Genomic DNA, 18,275 nt, shown 5'->3' with positions numbered 1-18,275 from the left:
AGAAATTCAAAGTATTTCTATAATTTAATCATCTATCATAAAAACTCATGCAATATCCTATTATTTGAGTAGTTATGATTAAAGTGTTAGGGATTTTTTTATTTTGCCATTATTTAGAATGCTACAAAGATTACCTTCATTTATATCTGAATTGCCATATATTTGTATATAAAATTACAATATGATAGTATTTGACACTACATGTGTACAAGGCCCAAAATAATGCTCATGATTTGAGATTATGCTTGTACAATTTCTTAATCATATAACTTCAGACTTTACTTTCGAGCTTGGTGTTTGATAACATTAAAAATCAAGTTATTGCACTTGCAGGTCCAAAGTGACACTGCTGTCCTCTACTGCCCCAGTGACGTTAACATCTTTCCATAGCAAGTGGTTCATTTGAATTTGTTCCAACCCTCCAGCCTGTGACAGCTCTGCACTGACCTCACATTAGTGTTTTAGTAATCTTATAGTTGTAGTCAGACTGTCTTTGGACCATCAGCTCCCAAATAATGACAGGGAGACTTCTTATTAAGTATGAAAGGTTGGCCTTAGCTTAGGCTTGTTCCCAGCTAGCTCTTGAAACTTAAGTTAACCTGTTTATATTAATCTGTGTTTTGCCACGTGGCTTGTTACCTCTCCTCAGTACCTTACATCCGACTTCCTCTGTGTCTGGCTGGTGAATCTCTGGCGCCTCAGATTCCTCCCAGAGTTCCTCTCTTTCCCCGGAAGTCCTGCCTATCCTCTTCTGCCTAGCTGTTGGCTGTTCAGCTCTTTATTAAACCAATCAGAAGGTGCCTTAACAGAGACACATTTTCACAGTGCACAAAAAGATTATCCTACACCAAATAGTTTTTGTTGTCATTTGATTAATGAAGAATTGTCTTCTAAAAAGAATAAATGGATAGGCATCAGACAGGTAGGAATAAATAAAGAGAAGAATGCAGATACATCTTAATTTATAAAGTCCATTCTTTGCTATAGAACTGTACTACTTTTTTTATACCTCTTCTGAATTTTCTTTTGTGTAATGTATTATTACCCAGGAAATGAATCAAACATGGATAAGGCAAGGAAATCAATGACAAATAGTGACATTGTTTCTATTTCAAAAAAAATCACTGTGTTGGAGATGAAGGAATTAAATGAACGGCAGAGGGCTGAACACTGTCAGAAAATGTATGAACACTTAAGGACTTCATTAAAACAAATGGAAGAACGTAATTTTGAATTGGAAACCAAATTCACTGAGGTTTGATATGATTTTTATTATGTAAGTAGATAGTAAAAATTAGTGATAGTAGTTATTGGATTATTAAGAACTTTGTGTCTCTAAGGTAGCATATGTATGCAGCATTTGCATTTCTTATAATAGATATACAGACAATTATTTTAAAGTCTGGATTGCTTTAGATTAAACTTCTTATTTCTGTAAACAAATTCTTTCTTGACAATATCATGGTATTAGTTATAATGAACAGAAGATTGTTGTTTCTTTAAAAAGCAAATTGTCTTCCAATCCTATTTAAAAAAATGTGTTTGGGTGCAAGACTATAATAAGACGTAAAATAGTAAGAAATCTCTGCTTTCAAAAACTTTAATAGGAAATTATTAAAGATTTTTAGTGTGGTCTGAATTAAGCAGTCTGCAAATATTCAGCAACTTATGATTAAACATCACCTTACAGATGTTCCCTTAGGTTGATATATTTTCCAAAGCATAAATATAATTTTTATTTTAAGCCACTAAATATTAATAAAAATTTATATGATTTTGTAAAATGTATATAATTCTAACTATTTGTAAGTACTTTGTTTATAGTTCAAAAATTCTTAGTGATTGCCTAAAATAAATAATTTATGATGGAATTGGACTATACTACATCTTTTTTATAATTTGTTCTTGATTCTTTCTTTAGTCTGTTCTTACCACTTTGTATCTATTTCTGGACTCGGGGAAAATAAAGAAGACTGTAGTACTCAGAAGTCTAGAAGTTATGTGCTTAGGCTGTGGCTGTAGTTCATTGGCATGCTTAGTTTACACAGGTTCTGGGTTCTAGTCCCAGCATAAGTTAAAGCAGAGTAAATAAAGTGAAATAGTCCTGAGGAATATCTTATTGTTACTTTTCCACAGCTTACCAAAATCAACCTGGATGCACAAAAGGTGGAGCAGATGTTGAGAGATGAATTAGCTGATAGTGTGAACAAGGCAGTGAGTGATGCCGACAGACAGCGAATTCTGGAATTAGAGAAGAGTGAGGTCGAACTCAAGGTTGAAGTGTCTAAGTAAGTGCACACAAACATTTCAGTCATTTCATGTGTCTATTTGATTTGTCTCTAAGAAGATAACAACAGACATATGGGACAATATCCATACTCATTTTGTTTTTAAGAAAAGGATTAATATCAGGGTTAGTTTTTAACCAGGTGACATTACATCAAAGAGGAAATGACCTCTCAAAGTTTGTCTCACCGCCAGATGTCAGATGCAACTGTAGAAGGCACTAAACCTGGAACAAAAACCAAGTAGGGTCCACATCTCACTCATATTGCCTGTTTTTCAGGGGAAATGGAGATAGAAGAGCAGGGGTCACTTAGTATTTATTTTATTAACTTTGAAAATAATTTTACCTTTTTATAAGGTTGATGTAAACATAATTCATAATTAATTTCTATTTTGATTTAATTCACATTTTTAGGAACTAGCTATGTGGTAGGTATTCTGCAAGATATTTGACGTATTAATTCATGAACTCAGGAACTACTAACACTGAGGTAAAAGTTCTTTTTCATTTGGCAGGAGGAAATATGCCCAGCTACTTTAGAATACTAAATACATGCAATGCACTCACTTTTCTAGTCAGGTGCTTCTTCGGTGGGTATTCATGGGGAACATTGAGTTCATGTGTCAAGCACAAATAACTATTAGAATTTTGCGTGTGTGTGTGTGTGTGTGTGTGTGTGTGTGTGTGTGTGTGTGTTTTACTTAAAAAAATTATAGCCATCCATTTAGAACATTTGAGAGTCCTTTTGGGAAAATCAGTCATTTTTAACTCTTTCCATTGTGATTGACTTTGTTTCTTTCTTCTCCTAAACTTTACCTTGTAGATGACTAATTTATAGCTATTCATTTCATTATATTTTGTTATAGAGGCCCTCAGATCAGTCTGAGGAAACCCGATGTATATGTTCCACTTAGCTCAAATTAATCTACCCCAAACAAAAGACTTTTTCATTTGGCTATGTTATAGAAATCATAAGGGAAATTTGTGCAAATGCATAATTTGTTTTTTTTTTTTTTGTGTGTGTGTGTGTGTGTGTTTCAGCTAACTGATAAACTGAAATAAACTAATCACACTTTCCATATGTAACATAACTTTCATCTGTGTATGAAGCACATAATGTAAAAGTTAAAATGAGAGTTTTACATTGATTCTTTTTTTTTTGGTTTTTCAAGACAGGGTTTCTCTGTGTAGCTTTGCGCCTTTCCTGGAACTCACTCTGTAGCCCAGGCTGGCCTTGAACTCAGAGATCCGCCTGGTTCTGCCTCCCAAGTGCTGGGATTAAAGGCGTGTGCCACCACTGCCTGGCAATTACATTGATTCTTAACTAGGCAGTGGGAACAGATTAGCCTATATACGTTGACCTACCATTTCCTAAATATAATAAAAAGTATCTTAGGAAAAATGTGTGGGAGCAAGTGTTCTCTGACCCTCTGCATTTGGAAAATGACATAAGTCACAATCTCAATTTCACCCAACAGATGGCATTATATTTCAAAATGTATATATTATTCTATACCACAGGTGATGGGCTTCCCAGAGTAAGATGTTTTTATAGATCACTTTTTGGTCTCATATGGAATTAGGTTTCATGAAATAGTTCAAGAGACCCTTGATCTCTTTGGACTTGACACAAAGAAGAGATGCTAAAAAACAGTTGCTTTTCTAGAACGATGTCTCAAAATTAGGGCTTTTGGTATTTACTGAATTGTTCCTTAAATATTTTATCACTTTCTAGACTGAAAGAGATTTCTGATATTGCCAAAAGACAAGTTGATTTTTTGAATTTGCAACAACAGTCCAGGGAGAAGGAAGTGGAATCCCTCAGAACGCAGCTGCTAGACTACCAGGTGTGTATAGTGCTGCCTCCTGCATTTAGTCTGCTCTTTGCTGAGCTCACCTCAGACACTGGAGTAAACGTGGAGTGCTAACCGGAAGTAGTGCAGCAATAGAAACCTGTTTCTGTTAGTTGGGACTGTGAAAACCTCTTTTTTTTTTTTTTTTTTTTTTTGTTGTTGTTGTTGTTGTTGTTGTTTTGAGACAGGGTTTCTCTGTATAACTAACTGTCCTGGCTGTACTGGAACTCACATTGTAGACCAGGCTGGCCTTGAACTCAAGGAGATCCACCTGTCTCTGCCTCCCAAGTGCTGGGATTAAAGGTGTGCGCCACTACCGCCCAACAGTAGAAAACTTCTTTTATTTGAAATACCTATATATGCATTTGACAGCTATCAGTTAACACACTAAGGAGAAATAATTAATGAATCCTTACTGACTGTATTTTCTCTTGTACATATTTGTAACTTTTCATATAACCCCATGTTCTATAGTTTTGAGAGAATAAAAAAATAATCATTTGTATATAATTTTATATTTATATATTACAGTCTATATAAAATATATATAAAATGTAAATATATTACAATATAAATATAAATTTATATATAAATACATATGCTTATATATTTATTATGTATGTATCAAAATTGTGCTGTTAATGTTATATGAGAACTAAAAGGCGAAAACACTACCATTCCAACTATCATTTAATTAGAATTTTAAATATGTTTCATTCTGAATATATAGTTAGTAACTATTGTGTTAAAGTAAAATTCATTGTTTGTTTTTAAAAAAAGCTCATGTGCAACAGTGTTTTATATTTTTATTTAGTAAACCGTGACTTTGAACCCATGATATATTTATTTAAAAAACCTTGAAATTTACTATAACTGTGTACTTTTCACTGTTAGGCACAATCTGATGAAAAGGCACTAATTGCCAAACTGCACCAACATGTTGTGTCTCTTCAAATTAGTGAGGCCACTGCTCTTGGTAAGTTGGAGATAGTTACGTCGAAACTCCAGAAGATGGAGGCCTACAGTTTGCGCCTGGAGCAGAAACTGGATGAGAAAGAGCAGACTCTCTACTATGCTCGCCTGGAAGGCAGAAACAGAGCAAAACACCTGCGCCAAACCATTCAGTCTCTACGAAGACAGTTCAGTGGGGCGTTACCCTTGGCTCAGCAGGAAAAGTTCTCCAAAACCATGATTCAGCTGCAAAATGACAAACTGAAGATAATGCAGGAAATGAAAGATTCTCAGCAAGAACACAGAAATATGGAAAACAAAACGATGGAGATGGAATTAAAATTGAAAGGCTTAGAAGAATTGATAAGCACTTTAAAAGATGCCAGGGGAGCCCAAAAGGTAAAACTTGATCTGAAATTCAGTACTCCCATGTTATGTAGTAATATTGCTCTTAATGTGTAGCTGTGTGATGAATGTTCAATTTGTGCATTTAAAATACTAGTAGTAATTAGCTTTGATTTTATAAATTAGAAATTTGTACTTTCCTAAGCAAAGATCTTTAGGAAAAATACTTTTTTTGTGTGTAATAGCACAGAATTTTAAACGTTCTAGAAAAGTTCAAATAAATATTAAGTATAATAAATTAAATGATTTAATAGTTATCAGTTGATTTCTACTCTGCACAAACATTTCCTGTTTGAATTTTTTGTTTTTATATGTTTTTACTTGTAGATATTCCTTGTGTATACTTACAGTTTTCATAGATTTCGACATTTATTTTTTAAAGATTAGTTTTTACCATCATTTGGGAAGAATTAAATGGTAAATAATTATCTTGCAATTAAATCATATTCTCTGTGGTAGAAATACTTAGAGTTTATTTTTTTAAATTTTCATTTATTGGACTGATTTCTCAAAATTTATTCTTTGACGGTTTTATATATATATATATAATGATTCTTGTCACGCTTATCCCTCCACTTTATTGTATCTTCCTCTTCCCTCACCCCACCACTTCCTCCCATCAAATCCTTGTCCTGTGTTTCATGTGCTTCTGTTCATTTTGTTACCGACTGAGCTTGCCCAGCACCACTCCTGGGAGTGGGAAACTGTCCACTCAGCGTGAGTAGGTCCCCAGTGGCTACATCACTGTAGACAAGGGTGGGATTTCTAGTTTTAAAAGTAGTGCCAATGGTCAATAACGTGACGACAGTAAGTGTATAAAACACACGTGACAGTGAGTGAAAAACAGAAAGCAAATGTTACTAATATCTGTTTATTCATTTGAAAATAATGTGAAGAATATTGTATTTTAACATTGTACATATTTAGAATAATCTTCGGAAATTCTAAATGATTTTGCCACGTGTCTTGGTTATGAGCTAACTTTTTTTTTAATCTTAATACAGTTTGCCATTAATTTCAACTAAAATCGTGATCAGTTATATAGCATTTATATTTATATCCAATTTAGGTAATGAATTGGCATGTGAAAATAGAAGAACTTCGCCTTCAAGAACTTAAACTAAATCGAGAACTAGTCAAGGGTAAAGAAGAAATCAAATACTTGAATAATATCATCTCTGAATATGAGCAAACTATCAACAGTCTCGAGGAAGAAATTGTGCAGCAGAGCAAGGTTTCGTTTTCTCTTTATTTCTGTTCTTTTGTTAAGTCTACAAACATCAGATCATTACATCTTAACTGTATTACTGTGATGAAATACAGCTCCCGTTATATTGAGTAACAGAATAACCTGTTTCTTCCTTCTTCAAATCCAAACATGCAAATTGACTTAGTTGTAACAGAAGTGTTAAGCTTAAAAAAGCAGTATGTCAGCGAGCTTACTTGGAAAGTTAATTTGTGTTTGTTATTAGTTATTTGACTTCTGCAGTCAAGTTTCTGCTCCTTGTGACTGTTGACTTAGAACACAGCATGGGGTAGAGAAAGTAGATGCTTAAGAGCCAGGTGACAGGCATACAACACACACTCGCTGCAGAGGTTGTGTTCCCCGTGCTTAGGTTTTTCTTCTTCTGTATCCTAGAAACTCTGTTCATAGTTCACACTGTCACTGCCTTAAGATCTTCACTCACATACCTTTTATTGCCAATGAACTGCAAAGGCTCCTGGTGTTGAGTAGTAAATTGTGCCATCAAGATTCATTCTAAAGAGTGTTTGCCGTCCTCTGGTGTCTTACATGGTTGTTTGTTATTGCCTGTTTCTTACTTCCTGGGATGTAAGTTCCTTGGTGACAGGAACTAGGTTTTGTTTATTGCTATGCTTGCATTGCCCCAAATAGTGCTTGAAAAATCTGTGTCATTAGACGTGGTTGACATGGATGGATGAATGGATTCATGACTTCATACCTGCCTGCCTCTGTGACCTTAGGCAAGTTGCTTGACCTCTGAAGTTTGTATCCTTTCCCGTATAATAAGAGTGATAGTCGTGACAGCAAAAGCTGAGGTTAAATAAGAAACTGTCTATATGCCTGTTTTCTGCTCATGTCACTGTGTATGTGCCTGACACAAATAAATGTCTGTCTTAGTTTCATGAAGAAAGACAAATGGCTTGGGATCAAAGAGAAGTTGAGCTGGAGCGCCAACTAGACATTTTTGACCGTCAGCAAAATGAAATATTCAGTGCAGCACAAAAGGTATGCAAAGTGACTGTGTTTGCTGCTTCGCTGAATTACATGAATTTTTAACTATAGGTGAATTGTCATGAGTTTCTTTGTTTAAAGAGAAGTGAAATTTAGTTTATGATTTTTTCAGACATTTAAAAGATATAATATTGTTTCCTCAGTACTACTCTGCTGTTTTTAAAGCATATTATTTCTCAATAGTTTGAAGAGGCTACAGGATCAATGCCAGACCCCAGCTTGCCCCTTCCAAACCAACTTGAAATTGCTCTAAGAAAAATTAAGGAAAATATTCAAACAATTCTTAAAACACAAGCAACTTGCAAGTCACTAGAAGAGGTAATTGGAAGAATTTGTATTTTGATTGGTATATTATTAGGTATGTTTATGGAATTTTTTAAATAATATTTACTAATGGCAATAAAGTATACAATGGTTTATTTGCTGCTAATTCCTCTCTTTTTCTATTCTTATATACTATTTCTGATAGCTGATAATGACTATTCCATGCAGTTAATTTGAATTTACCATTCATTTATTTACTGCATTCTACTTTTGGGAACACTAAACGTAAAAGTGAGCATCAAGGGTAATAAAAGGCATTTAATTGTAGCTTTCTGAACAGTGTATTACCTTCCCTTAACTGCTGTTTTCATTGCCATTTATTTTATCACTTATTTTGTAGTATATGTTGTACATCCTTTAAATAGTTTCTTGGTTCATTTTATTTGAGTGTGTAAACTTGAAGCAAATGAAGTTACTTAATCTAGGTAGATAATTTGATTAGTAGGTGGTGAAATCAGCTCATTAAATTATTTATAAAATAATATGAGCTGGGGCTGGAAAGATGTCTCAGCGATTAAGAGCACTGGCTGCTCTTCCAGAGGACCCGGGTTCAATTCTCAGCACCCACATGGCAGCTCACAACTGTCTGTAACTCGAGTTCCAGAGGATCTGACACCTTCACACCAATGCACATAAAATAATTTTAAAAAATAATATAAGCTGAATATTATTTAAAGTTTAGTTTACATCTAAACATATTAGTAAGTGCATTTAAGAAGAATTTGTTGAGTAAAATTCTTCCTATTTAATCAATTCAGAAAAGTTAATTTAAAATTTTTAGTTTCTGCAAAGTACTATTCAATGACTAGTTTTAAAATATCTGCTGTAATCTTACTGAATATTAAAACCTTCTTTTCTGCTTTGGTATGGTAAACTTCCCACTGCCAAGCAGTGACTCATTCACCTGTTAACTAAATCCCAATTTTAGACTTGAGTAACTCCTCTGTGTTATTTTTCTGACATCAAAGGGGTGGTTTAATTGCATTTTCTTTCTAATTCTAGTACCACCACTCATTTCTAGTTCTAAACTGCAAGATATCAATAAAGTTAACTAATTACATTTTGTGTTCAACCTAACAAAGTTTTTAACAAGTGATAATCTTATAAGTAAATTAAAATATATATGTGAGTAAATGCACTGTCACAGAAAAATGTAATGAATAGAATTTTGTTGTCAAATGACTATTATAACTATGTGAAGAACAAAGTGAAACTGTTTGCTTGTAAATCTAACTAAAATTTGTATGAGGCATTTTAAAGGACAAGCTGTCCTGTAATTATTATTGTGTCTTTTCTATAGAAACTAAAAGAAAAAGAATCTGCTTTACGGTTGGCAGAGCAAAATATTCTGTCAAGAGACAAAGTAATCAATGAACTGAGGCTTCGATTGCCTGCCACAGCTGATCGAGAGAAACTTCTAGCTGAGCTAGACAGAAAAGAGCTGGAACCAAAATCTCATCACACAATGAAAATTGCCCACCAAACCATTGCTAACATGCAGGCGAGGTTAAATCAAAAGGAAGAAGTCCTGAAGAAATACCAGCATCTTCTAGAAAAAGCCAGAGAGGTATTTGTTTATGCTCTTTTACTTACCGTGTGTTTCAGTCAAAGGCCCGATGATATTTCTCTTAAAGTGGTAGTTCGTTTTTGCTTTCAGATGATTTTATTTATGAATTGTTACTTTTACATGATTGGATTACAGATGTGTCAGTAAAACTGGCAGTTGTATACATGTATCTTCCTCTTGTGGACTGAGGTAAATGGGTATCTGCTATGGTGAAGCTAGATGGTTTAGGAAATGTCAGATGAACTTACCAATAAAAATTGAAACAGTGGTGATCTGTGGAGATTAATTTTCTAGAACAGTAGGAGAGATAGCTAGTATTTTAAAATGTTTTCAGAAACAAATTAAGGGTGACGGATACATGTTAAGAATAAATTGTAATTTATTCTTGGGTGGTCAACATGAGCACATGCTAGCAGAGATGTATAATGGCCTAATATACATACGCATGGAGAAATTATGTCTTTCTTGTTTTGAGGATTTGGAAGATTAAAGATTAACTGAGATCTTTTAGAATATGAATCTATTTCAGTCATAATTCATAGTACAGCTTCAACTTTCTATGAAACAGGAACAAAGAGAACTTGTTAAGAAGCATGAGGAAGAGCTTCATGTTCTTCATCATAAATTAGAACTACAGGCTGATAGTTCACTCAATAAATTCAAGCAGACAGCTCAGGTAAGGTTCTGAGTACTTTGTTCTATTCTCTATTGAGATTTGAGATCACATAATTTCAAATTTACCTCTTCATATCTCACAGTAGAACACACACCATCTTTGTTTTGACAAAATAATCTCATGAAAGCCAGCTCTGATCATGAAAACGTGATTATTTTTCTTAAACCCAAATCCAATCCTCAGTAATTGTCACTGCTTATAGAATCATATTTATATTCCTTTACCATGGACTCAAAGCCTCCGGTTATGAGTCTACTCTTTTTTTTTCAAATTCCATCCATAAGTTTATTTGTATCTATTTTCCATCTTTTGAATTAACCTCCTACCTTCTCCTTTTTTCATTGTGTTCTTTCTGTGAAAAGTGGTCCTTCTTCTCTTAACCCGTGGGGTGAGGCTTCTCAAGCCTCACCTCATTAATTCACCATTAGAACCCTCCACTGTACTTACATGCTGGCTAAAATTAACAGGGCATACAGAGGACAGTCTATAGCCTATCTTCCCTGAGCCTTCTTTTCCTCCTAAACTGCAGACTTCATTGCTTCGTAAAGAAATGTAAAGGATGAGTCATAGTTTCAGATTATACTTACTCATTACTAATATATTCATATTTCATAGGACTTAATAAAACAGCCTCCTGTTCCAGTACCTACCAACAAGCATTTCATCCGTCTGGCCGAGATGGAGCAGACAGTAGCAGAACAAGATGACTCTCTGGCCTCACTTTTGACCAAACTCAAGAAAGTATCAAAAGATTTGGAAAGACAAAAAGAAATCACTGAGTTAAAAGTCAGAGAATTTGAAAATACCAAATTACGGTAAATCTTAGAAATCTTGTACAAGTGAGCAAGTGGTGGTTGGGCTCTGTTGAAGCCTGTGTGAGCGCTGTTGTAAGGCCTTGGTGTCTGTCCTCCCCTTCGGCCCGCAGGACGGACTACCTGAGATTCACTGCTTTCCGTTAGGAATAAGGCCTTAGGAAGGCTCAGTAGTGTGACTGAGTGGACGTGGGAAAATGACAGTTTGTAACTGGTCAGTCTTACTCAAAAATCTGATTTTTCATCACCTCCACTGCCCACGCCATCCTCTGTAAATGAAAATGGCAGTGTTTGCTTGGGCTGCTTCAGGGTGGTTAGATGAAGGCCCTGTGGAACAATGTACAAAAATAACTTGAAAGTTTTAAATTCACATACAGTTTTTTTTTTAAACACCTGAGGGTATGTGATAAAAAGCAGAGGTTCAATAAATGTTTGTTAATTAAAGCTACAAAGAAACTCTAGTGCCAGGGTGTTCACAACATCCTGTATATTAAATATTGTAATTTAGCCAGGCTGTGGTGGTTCACGCCTTTAATCCCAGCACTCGGGAGGCAGATGCAGGTGGATCTCTCTGAGTTGGAGACCAGCCTGGTCTGCAGAGTGAGTTCCAGGATAGCCACGGCTGTTACATGGAGAAACCTTGTCCCAAAAAAACAGAGAGAGAGAGAGAGAGAGAGAGAGAGAGAGAGAGAGAGAGAGAGAGAGAGAGAGAGAGAGAAAGGAATCATTATTCAGTCATTTTTAGAAATAGACCTTTAAACATAAAATTGGTTGTTCAGTTTCTAATCATAGAACCATCTTTTGGGCCTTACTTCATATCTGATGAAAGTGAGAATGTTGACCCACTTAGGATTCCATTCTCTAATAGAACTTTGACTGTTTACTCTTGGACCCAAGATACCTCGAAAACATGTTTGTGAATATGTAAGTAGTTGCCACTTGAGATTTTTTTTTTCTCTTGAAAATAGTATGAAGTATTTCTTTTGTCTTTGTTTTTCTTGTTCTATTGAATATACAGGAGAATTTATTTTTTGTATATTAATCTTATGCCATGTACTAGATTATAAACTTACATTTTATATCATCTTTTTTCATTTCTTTGTTGAGACATACCTCACTCTAACCCAGGCTGGCCTAGAACTCACTGGATAGTGTAAGCTGTCCTCAAGCTTGCTGTGATCTTGCCCTTCAGCTGTCTCAGTGCTGAGATCCTAGGCATGAACCACTGTGCTGTACTGAAAATCACTTAGGCTTTTCCATCTAATTCCCACATGCAAAAAAAAATGATAATTTCTGAAATGTATAGTCTTTAACCATATGAAGTACTTGTAGTCATGGCTTTATACCTTTATTAAGTTGTTTTGTTTGGTTTTTCAAATCAAAATATTACCCGCAACGGCCAGTCTGGTAAGTACATGTGCTTTTTTGTCTCAGGCTCCAAGAAAACCATGCCGGGGAGGTAAAGAGAGCGAAAGCAGAAGTGGAGGACTTACGGTGTGCTCTTGTCCAAGCACAGAAGGAGTCCCAGAGTCTGAAGTCTGAACTCCAGGCTCAGAGAGCAGCAAACTCAAGGGCTCCCACGACCACCATGAGGAACCTAGTGGACAGGCTCAAGAGCCAGCTGGCCTTGAAGGAGAAGCAGCAGAAGGTGAGTGGCAGATGGCCCCAAACCAAGATGGCCTAGAGAAGACACAGAGACCTGTAAAAGGTGAGTGGCAGATGGCCCCAAACCAAGAAGGCCTAGAGAAGACACAGAGACCTGTAAAAGGTGAGTGGCAGATGGCCCCAAACCAAGATGGCCTAGAGAAGACACAGAGACCTGTAAAAGGTGAGTGGCAGATGGCCCCAAACGAAAAAGGCCTAGAGAAGCCGTGGAGACCTGTAAAAGGCACACACAGAGCTATTAGAGTAAGAGTGAGCATTACTTCCTGCTGGTGCACAGGAAATCTTTCACATGGCCCTGCTGTGGTAGTGCTATTGTAACATGCAGATATAGTACAATTTATCCTTTTACGCATGGTGATTTATTGAGTTTCTGTAAGAAAGGAAATCTGAACTTCATTATTTTCTCATGTTCTGTTGGGTTTTCATGGAGCTGAAACAATTTTGAACAATTTAGGGGATTGGGGTGATATGGTGGTAAAAAGGAAGAAGGATTTAAGAAGGTAGGCACAGTGGCTTTGTGAGAAGAGCTGGTCATTAGATTTAATACAGTGTAGTAGTTTTACTGTTTGTTCTGTTTAGAAGATGCTACATTTCCCACCTTACTTCATGAATTTTATGGGCAAATACTTCAGTGTCCATAACACTACTCATCTGCCTGAATTCAGTCTATTCCACATGGATGGATGCACAAAGTGAATTTTTTTTCCTATGTGAAGAATTTATTGCTAGTATATAAGCTTGGAAATTTTCAAACAAAATATGCTTTCTTTCATCATATGAATTGCTTGGCATAATGCTTGGTTCTGAAAATAAGTCTCAGGGTTTTCAACTATTTGTGAAGAACCAAGTACAGTTACAAAGGAAATTCATTTGAAAAGGTTTGGGAGTTTGTGAATTATATTTAAACAAATTCCTTTTGTTAATCTTTCATTTCTTTGTTGAGACAGGTCTCACTCTGTAACCAGGCTGGCCTAGAATTCACTAGGTATAAGCTGTCCTCACGCTCGCCATAATCTTCTGCCTCAGCCACCTGGTGCTGAGATCATAGGCGTGGGGTGTATATACTACCATACTTAAAATCACTTAGGGTTTTCATCTAATAGAAAGTAATACTGCCTATTTTGTATTTTATTTTGCTGATATGTTACGTTAATTTTCCACTAACAACGTTTGTATTTTGTAATTTTTAGGCACTTAGTCGAGCCCTGTTGGAACTGCGGGCAGAAATGACAGCAGCAGCTGAGGAACGTATTATTGCCGTAACTTCTCAGAAAGAAGCAAATCTCAACGTCCAGCAGGTTGTTGATCGACATACTAAAGAACTAAAGGTGAGCATCAACACACCTGTCAATATGGCCGGATACCTGATCAGTTCAGAGAATGGTTTTTGAATTGTTGGCTAATGAGATAGATGCACACACAGTTTTAAACACTATATCGCTTTATGTTATTCTTATATTTTTGGTTGTGAGCCTAGCCTTTAACAGCTGAGCCATCTCTCCAGCCCTCTGTTACTCGTATATTGACTATCATCTTGAGGGTTTTGAAAAAAATAGGCCACTATGAGCTATGCTTACTAATAGAACTAATTTAAGAAACATTTTATTTAGAAGTTTTAAAAGCATTTTTAGTACATCTCAAGTATTACCAGGATTCAGGATTCAAGTCCAGCATGGGCAAACACTCCACCACTGAGCTAAACTTCTAGCCCTCAGGATTCTTCCAAGGCTGTTTTGTTGGAATAACTTCAGGTTCACAGCAAAATGGAGAAGATCAAGAAATCTCACAAATACACCAAACATATATAGCTTTTTCCTTACCTCCATTCCCATACCAATATGGCACTGTTATTTACTGCTTATAAGATACTTTACCTTTAGGGCTGCCTGGCTCTGAAGCCTTTTCTTCCATTAAATTAATTTCTAACAATGTACTTTATTATTTTCTTATCTGGTCATTAAGCTTAGTGATTTAAACTTTTTTTCCTAAATATATATTTTATAATAACTCACAGTTTCTCTTTTTTCCCCAAAAAAATTTCTTTACAAAGAATTATATATTGTGATAAAATGAAAAATCTAATTACTTTTATTTTTTTAGTTTTATTTACTTTTGATTTTTTTTTTTCATATATGCCTTTAACTACCATTAAACACTTTGGGAAAGTAGATTTTTATAGCTGGAAGTTTTTCTGTGTCCTGCCCAGTCCACAGCTGCTCAGACCCAAATAAACATACACAGGTTTATATTATCTTTAAACTATGGCCATGGCAAGCTTCTTGTTAATTAGCTCTTACATCTTAACGCATTTCTATAATCTGTGCTTTACCACGTGGCTCATGGTTTACTGGTATCTTTGCATCTTGCTTTTTCTGCTGGCAGCTGGCAGCGTCTCCCTGCTCTCCAGGCAAGCTTTATTTACTAATGCACAGATAAAATACTACCACAGATTTTCAATAATTTTTAAAAATAGCCTATTACACTTTTCAATCTTGTGGTCATAGTTAATAGTAAAAAGATCTGTTAACTAAGTAAATTTATAAAAAAGAATTGTCCTTTACTGGTATAGTTTTAGTAATTTTCTAAAACTATTTCTGAATTTTTCATCTTTTCCCATCCTTATTTCAAAACTTTCTCCAAGATATAATTTTCCTTTAAACATATTATAATAATACTAATTAATATCTCTAATATTACCATTTTTTCAATAAAATACTTATGCCAGGTGGATCTCTGAGAGTTCAAGGCCAGCCTGGTCTACAGAGAGTTACAGGACAGCAAGAGCTACACAGAGAAAGCCTGTCTTGAAAAACCAAACAAACAAACAAAAACAAATGAAAAAAACCCACTTACACACTTAGTTGAATAAGCCATTACAGAACAAATAATAGTAATAGGATGGTCCTGCCATTGTCTTTGTTCAGAAGAGCTGAGAATTCCTGTGTGTAGATTCGTGGCTGCTGTCCCAGGCCTTCCTCCCATGTTGTGTCTTCACAAAGTAGTTCACACAGTGCTTGAAGTCAGAGAGTTATGTTATGCTAATCTTAATTAAAACATTGCTGTGTGTGTTGAAAGGTACTGGTTTATTATTTCACCAATAATGAAACATTTTTCAAAAAATTTGTTTGGGTGTTTGTTGAAAATGATTTGTTTTAAATTGATGCTTGATTGTGTGTGTGTGTGTGTGTGTGTGTGTGTGTGTGTGTGTGTGTGTTCTCTTAGTGAACTTGTTTCATTTGGCATGAATGGGGAAAATATGTACAGCTTCTAGTTTTCCCTTATGTGCTGTGATTGAAAGTTTATATTGGAATTGCATTTCTAATGCATACTAATAGTATAACTTCAGTTTTCTGTTGCTTTATCATTGATACTTGAAGATTTGTAAATAATGCTTTATTATCTTTTATTAGTCACAAATTGAAGATTTAAATGAAAATCTTTTAAAATTGAAAGAAGCTCTTAAAACAAGTAAAAACAAAGAAAATTCACTAGCTGATGACTTAAATGATTTAAATAATGAACTGCAAAAAAAGCAAAAAGCTTTTAATAAAATCCTTAGAGAGAAAGATGGAATTGATCAAGAAAATGATGAACTGAGAAGACAGATTAAAAGACTATCGAGCAGCCTGCAGGTAAAATTGTATTTATTTCAGAGAATGTATTTGATCTGTAATGTAGAAGGCATGATTTTTACAGTATGTACTAAAACTGCCTATCAGTTTCTTTTCTTTTTTTCTTTTCTGTTTTTTTTTTTCTTTTTTTTCTTTTTTTCTTTTTTTTGAGACAGGGTTTCTTTGTGCAGCCCTGTCCTGGAACTCACTCTTTAGACCAGCCTGGCCTCAAACTTGGAGATCCACTTACCTCCGCCTCCCAAGTTCTGGGATTAAAGGCATGTGCCACCACCACCCAACTCTTTGATTATTTCCTTAAGTGACCTCTGTTGTATTTCTTGTCTACAGTGGGCCATGTACAGTGGTAGCTTCCATGTTATACTGATACTCAGAATAATGTAGAAAACACTACTAATGTTAGCCTCACTAAATTTCTATAATTTGAACATTTAATGTGTCCTTTGATATTTATTTGTCATGTAACATTATATCTTAATGTTTTCAGAGCAAACCTCTGTTCGATAATAAGCAAAGTTTAATTGACGAACTTCAAAAGAAAGTTAAAAAACTTGAAAGCCAACTGGAAAGAAAGGTGGATGACATAGACATAAAACCTGTGAAGGAAAAGGTATGTGAAATGTACTCATTAGTAGTTTTAAACTAAGTGAAGCCTGTATTGATAAACAGAATTTACTCTAATAGTTTGAGGGCCTCAGACACAGTTTTATGGTACTGAATAAACTTGAGATATCTCGTCTGTGGCAGGATTCTGACCTTTAGAAAGTTACACTCCACTTGAGGGCACACCTGTAGTGCACCTTCATGTCATTTCCTGATCTTAGAGTACCAACAGTCAGTGTCTTTTCACATCCTGTGGAGCCCATGAGTTAGTTTATCATTTCTCCCCATCTTCTCATCTCCTTGCTCAATCCCAATGGAGGATCCCATTACATGCTGCAGAATTACTTATGTACATACCTCATTCTCCTAGATAGTATTTATATTTTTGGAAGTCAGATTATTCTTTGATATATTTTTTTAAAAAAGTATCGATTGGGAAAGGTTTTGTAGTTTTAAAAGAGTATTTATTAGCTGATTTGAATAAATAAGGTTAGAAACTGATTTGGAGAAAGCATATTGAAAGGTCTCTAGTATTGGAGGAGATTGTTTGAATTTGACTTCAAACCACAACTCCCAGCTGTTTTAGACATGACATCTCATTTATAGTAAACATGTTTCATAATATTTCCTATATTATTCTAAATGAAGTTTAAAGTCAATATAAGCTTCTATAATTTTAATAATGTTATAAATTTACTAAATGAAATTAGTAGATGCATAAAAATAATTTATAAAAGAATGAACATGGTAATATATTATTCATATATCAACATGTATATGATCTACACTAGAAAAATAAGGTAACCATGTGTTTATACCTTATGTAACATTAATGTGAATTCAGACCTCCAAATGTAAAGTTTGATGTATACCTTGTAAAAATGTGTTCTAATGGCAGTTTATATGATCTAATTCATATTACTGCTTGTAATTTGATTTCCAACATGATAAGCAATTGTTGGTAGCATTTTCAGCAAAATAATATCTAACCTTTATTTTTAAAAGGTAATTGTATTCTTACTAAATTCAATGTATAGGGAAAACATTCTAAAAATGTTTGGTGTTAAAATGGTAAAATGGAATTAAATTCTTAGTCCATACAATTGTGAGAAGTGTTTTAATCCAGCAGGACTTCTTCAGAACATGGGACTATTATGTATCACACAGCTTTCTTTTGTACCTTTTATTGTAATACTAGCAACCATAACACTAACATTACTTTTACCAGATAGTTTACTCCTGTAAGACC

General features: G+C 34.8%; 1 protein-coding gene across 1 annotated transcript in view; it reads left to right on the top strand.

Moving 5' to 3' along the window:
- Nucleotides 1-18,275, top strand: part of Cep290 (centrosomal protein 290) — an 80,180-nt gene that overhangs the window by 42,419 nt on the left and 19,486 nt on the right. The window contains exons 29-42 of the mRNA XM_059245235.1: nt 1,050-1,255; nt 2,137-2,288; nt 4,023-4,134; nt 5,035-5,490; nt 6,566-6,730; nt 7,637-7,744; nt 7,934-8,068; nt 9,375-9,641; nt 10,210-10,317; nt 10,933-11,132; nt 12,564-12,777; nt 13,985-14,122; nt 16,205-16,426; nt 16,911-17,033. Coding sequence (XP_059101218.1) covers nt 1,050-1,255; nt 2,137-2,288; nt 4,023-4,134; nt 5,035-5,490; nt 6,566-6,730; nt 7,637-7,744; nt 7,934-8,068; nt 9,375-9,641; nt 10,210-10,317; nt 10,933-11,132; nt 12,564-12,777; nt 13,985-14,122; nt 16,205-16,426; nt 16,911-17,033 — 2,606 coding nt within the window. The remainder of the gene's footprint in view (nt 1-1,049; nt 1,256-2,136; nt 2,289-4,022; nt 4,135-5,034; nt 5,491-6,565; nt 6,731-7,636; nt 7,745-7,933; nt 8,069-9,374; nt 9,642-10,209; nt 10,318-10,932; nt 11,133-12,563; nt 12,778-13,984; nt 14,123-16,204; nt 16,427-16,910; nt 17,034-18,275) is intronic.

This window comes from Peromyscus eremicus, chromosome 18 (genome assembly GCF_949786415.1).
Source record: "Peromyscus eremicus chromosome 18, PerEre_H2_v1, whole genome shotgun sequence".
Lineage (NCBI taxonomy): Eukaryota > Metazoa > Chordata > Mammalia > Rodentia > Cricetidae > Peromyscus > Peromyscus eremicus.
Note: the sequence above shows the minus strand (reverse complement) of the source record. Positions and strands in the feature narration are given on the sequence as shown.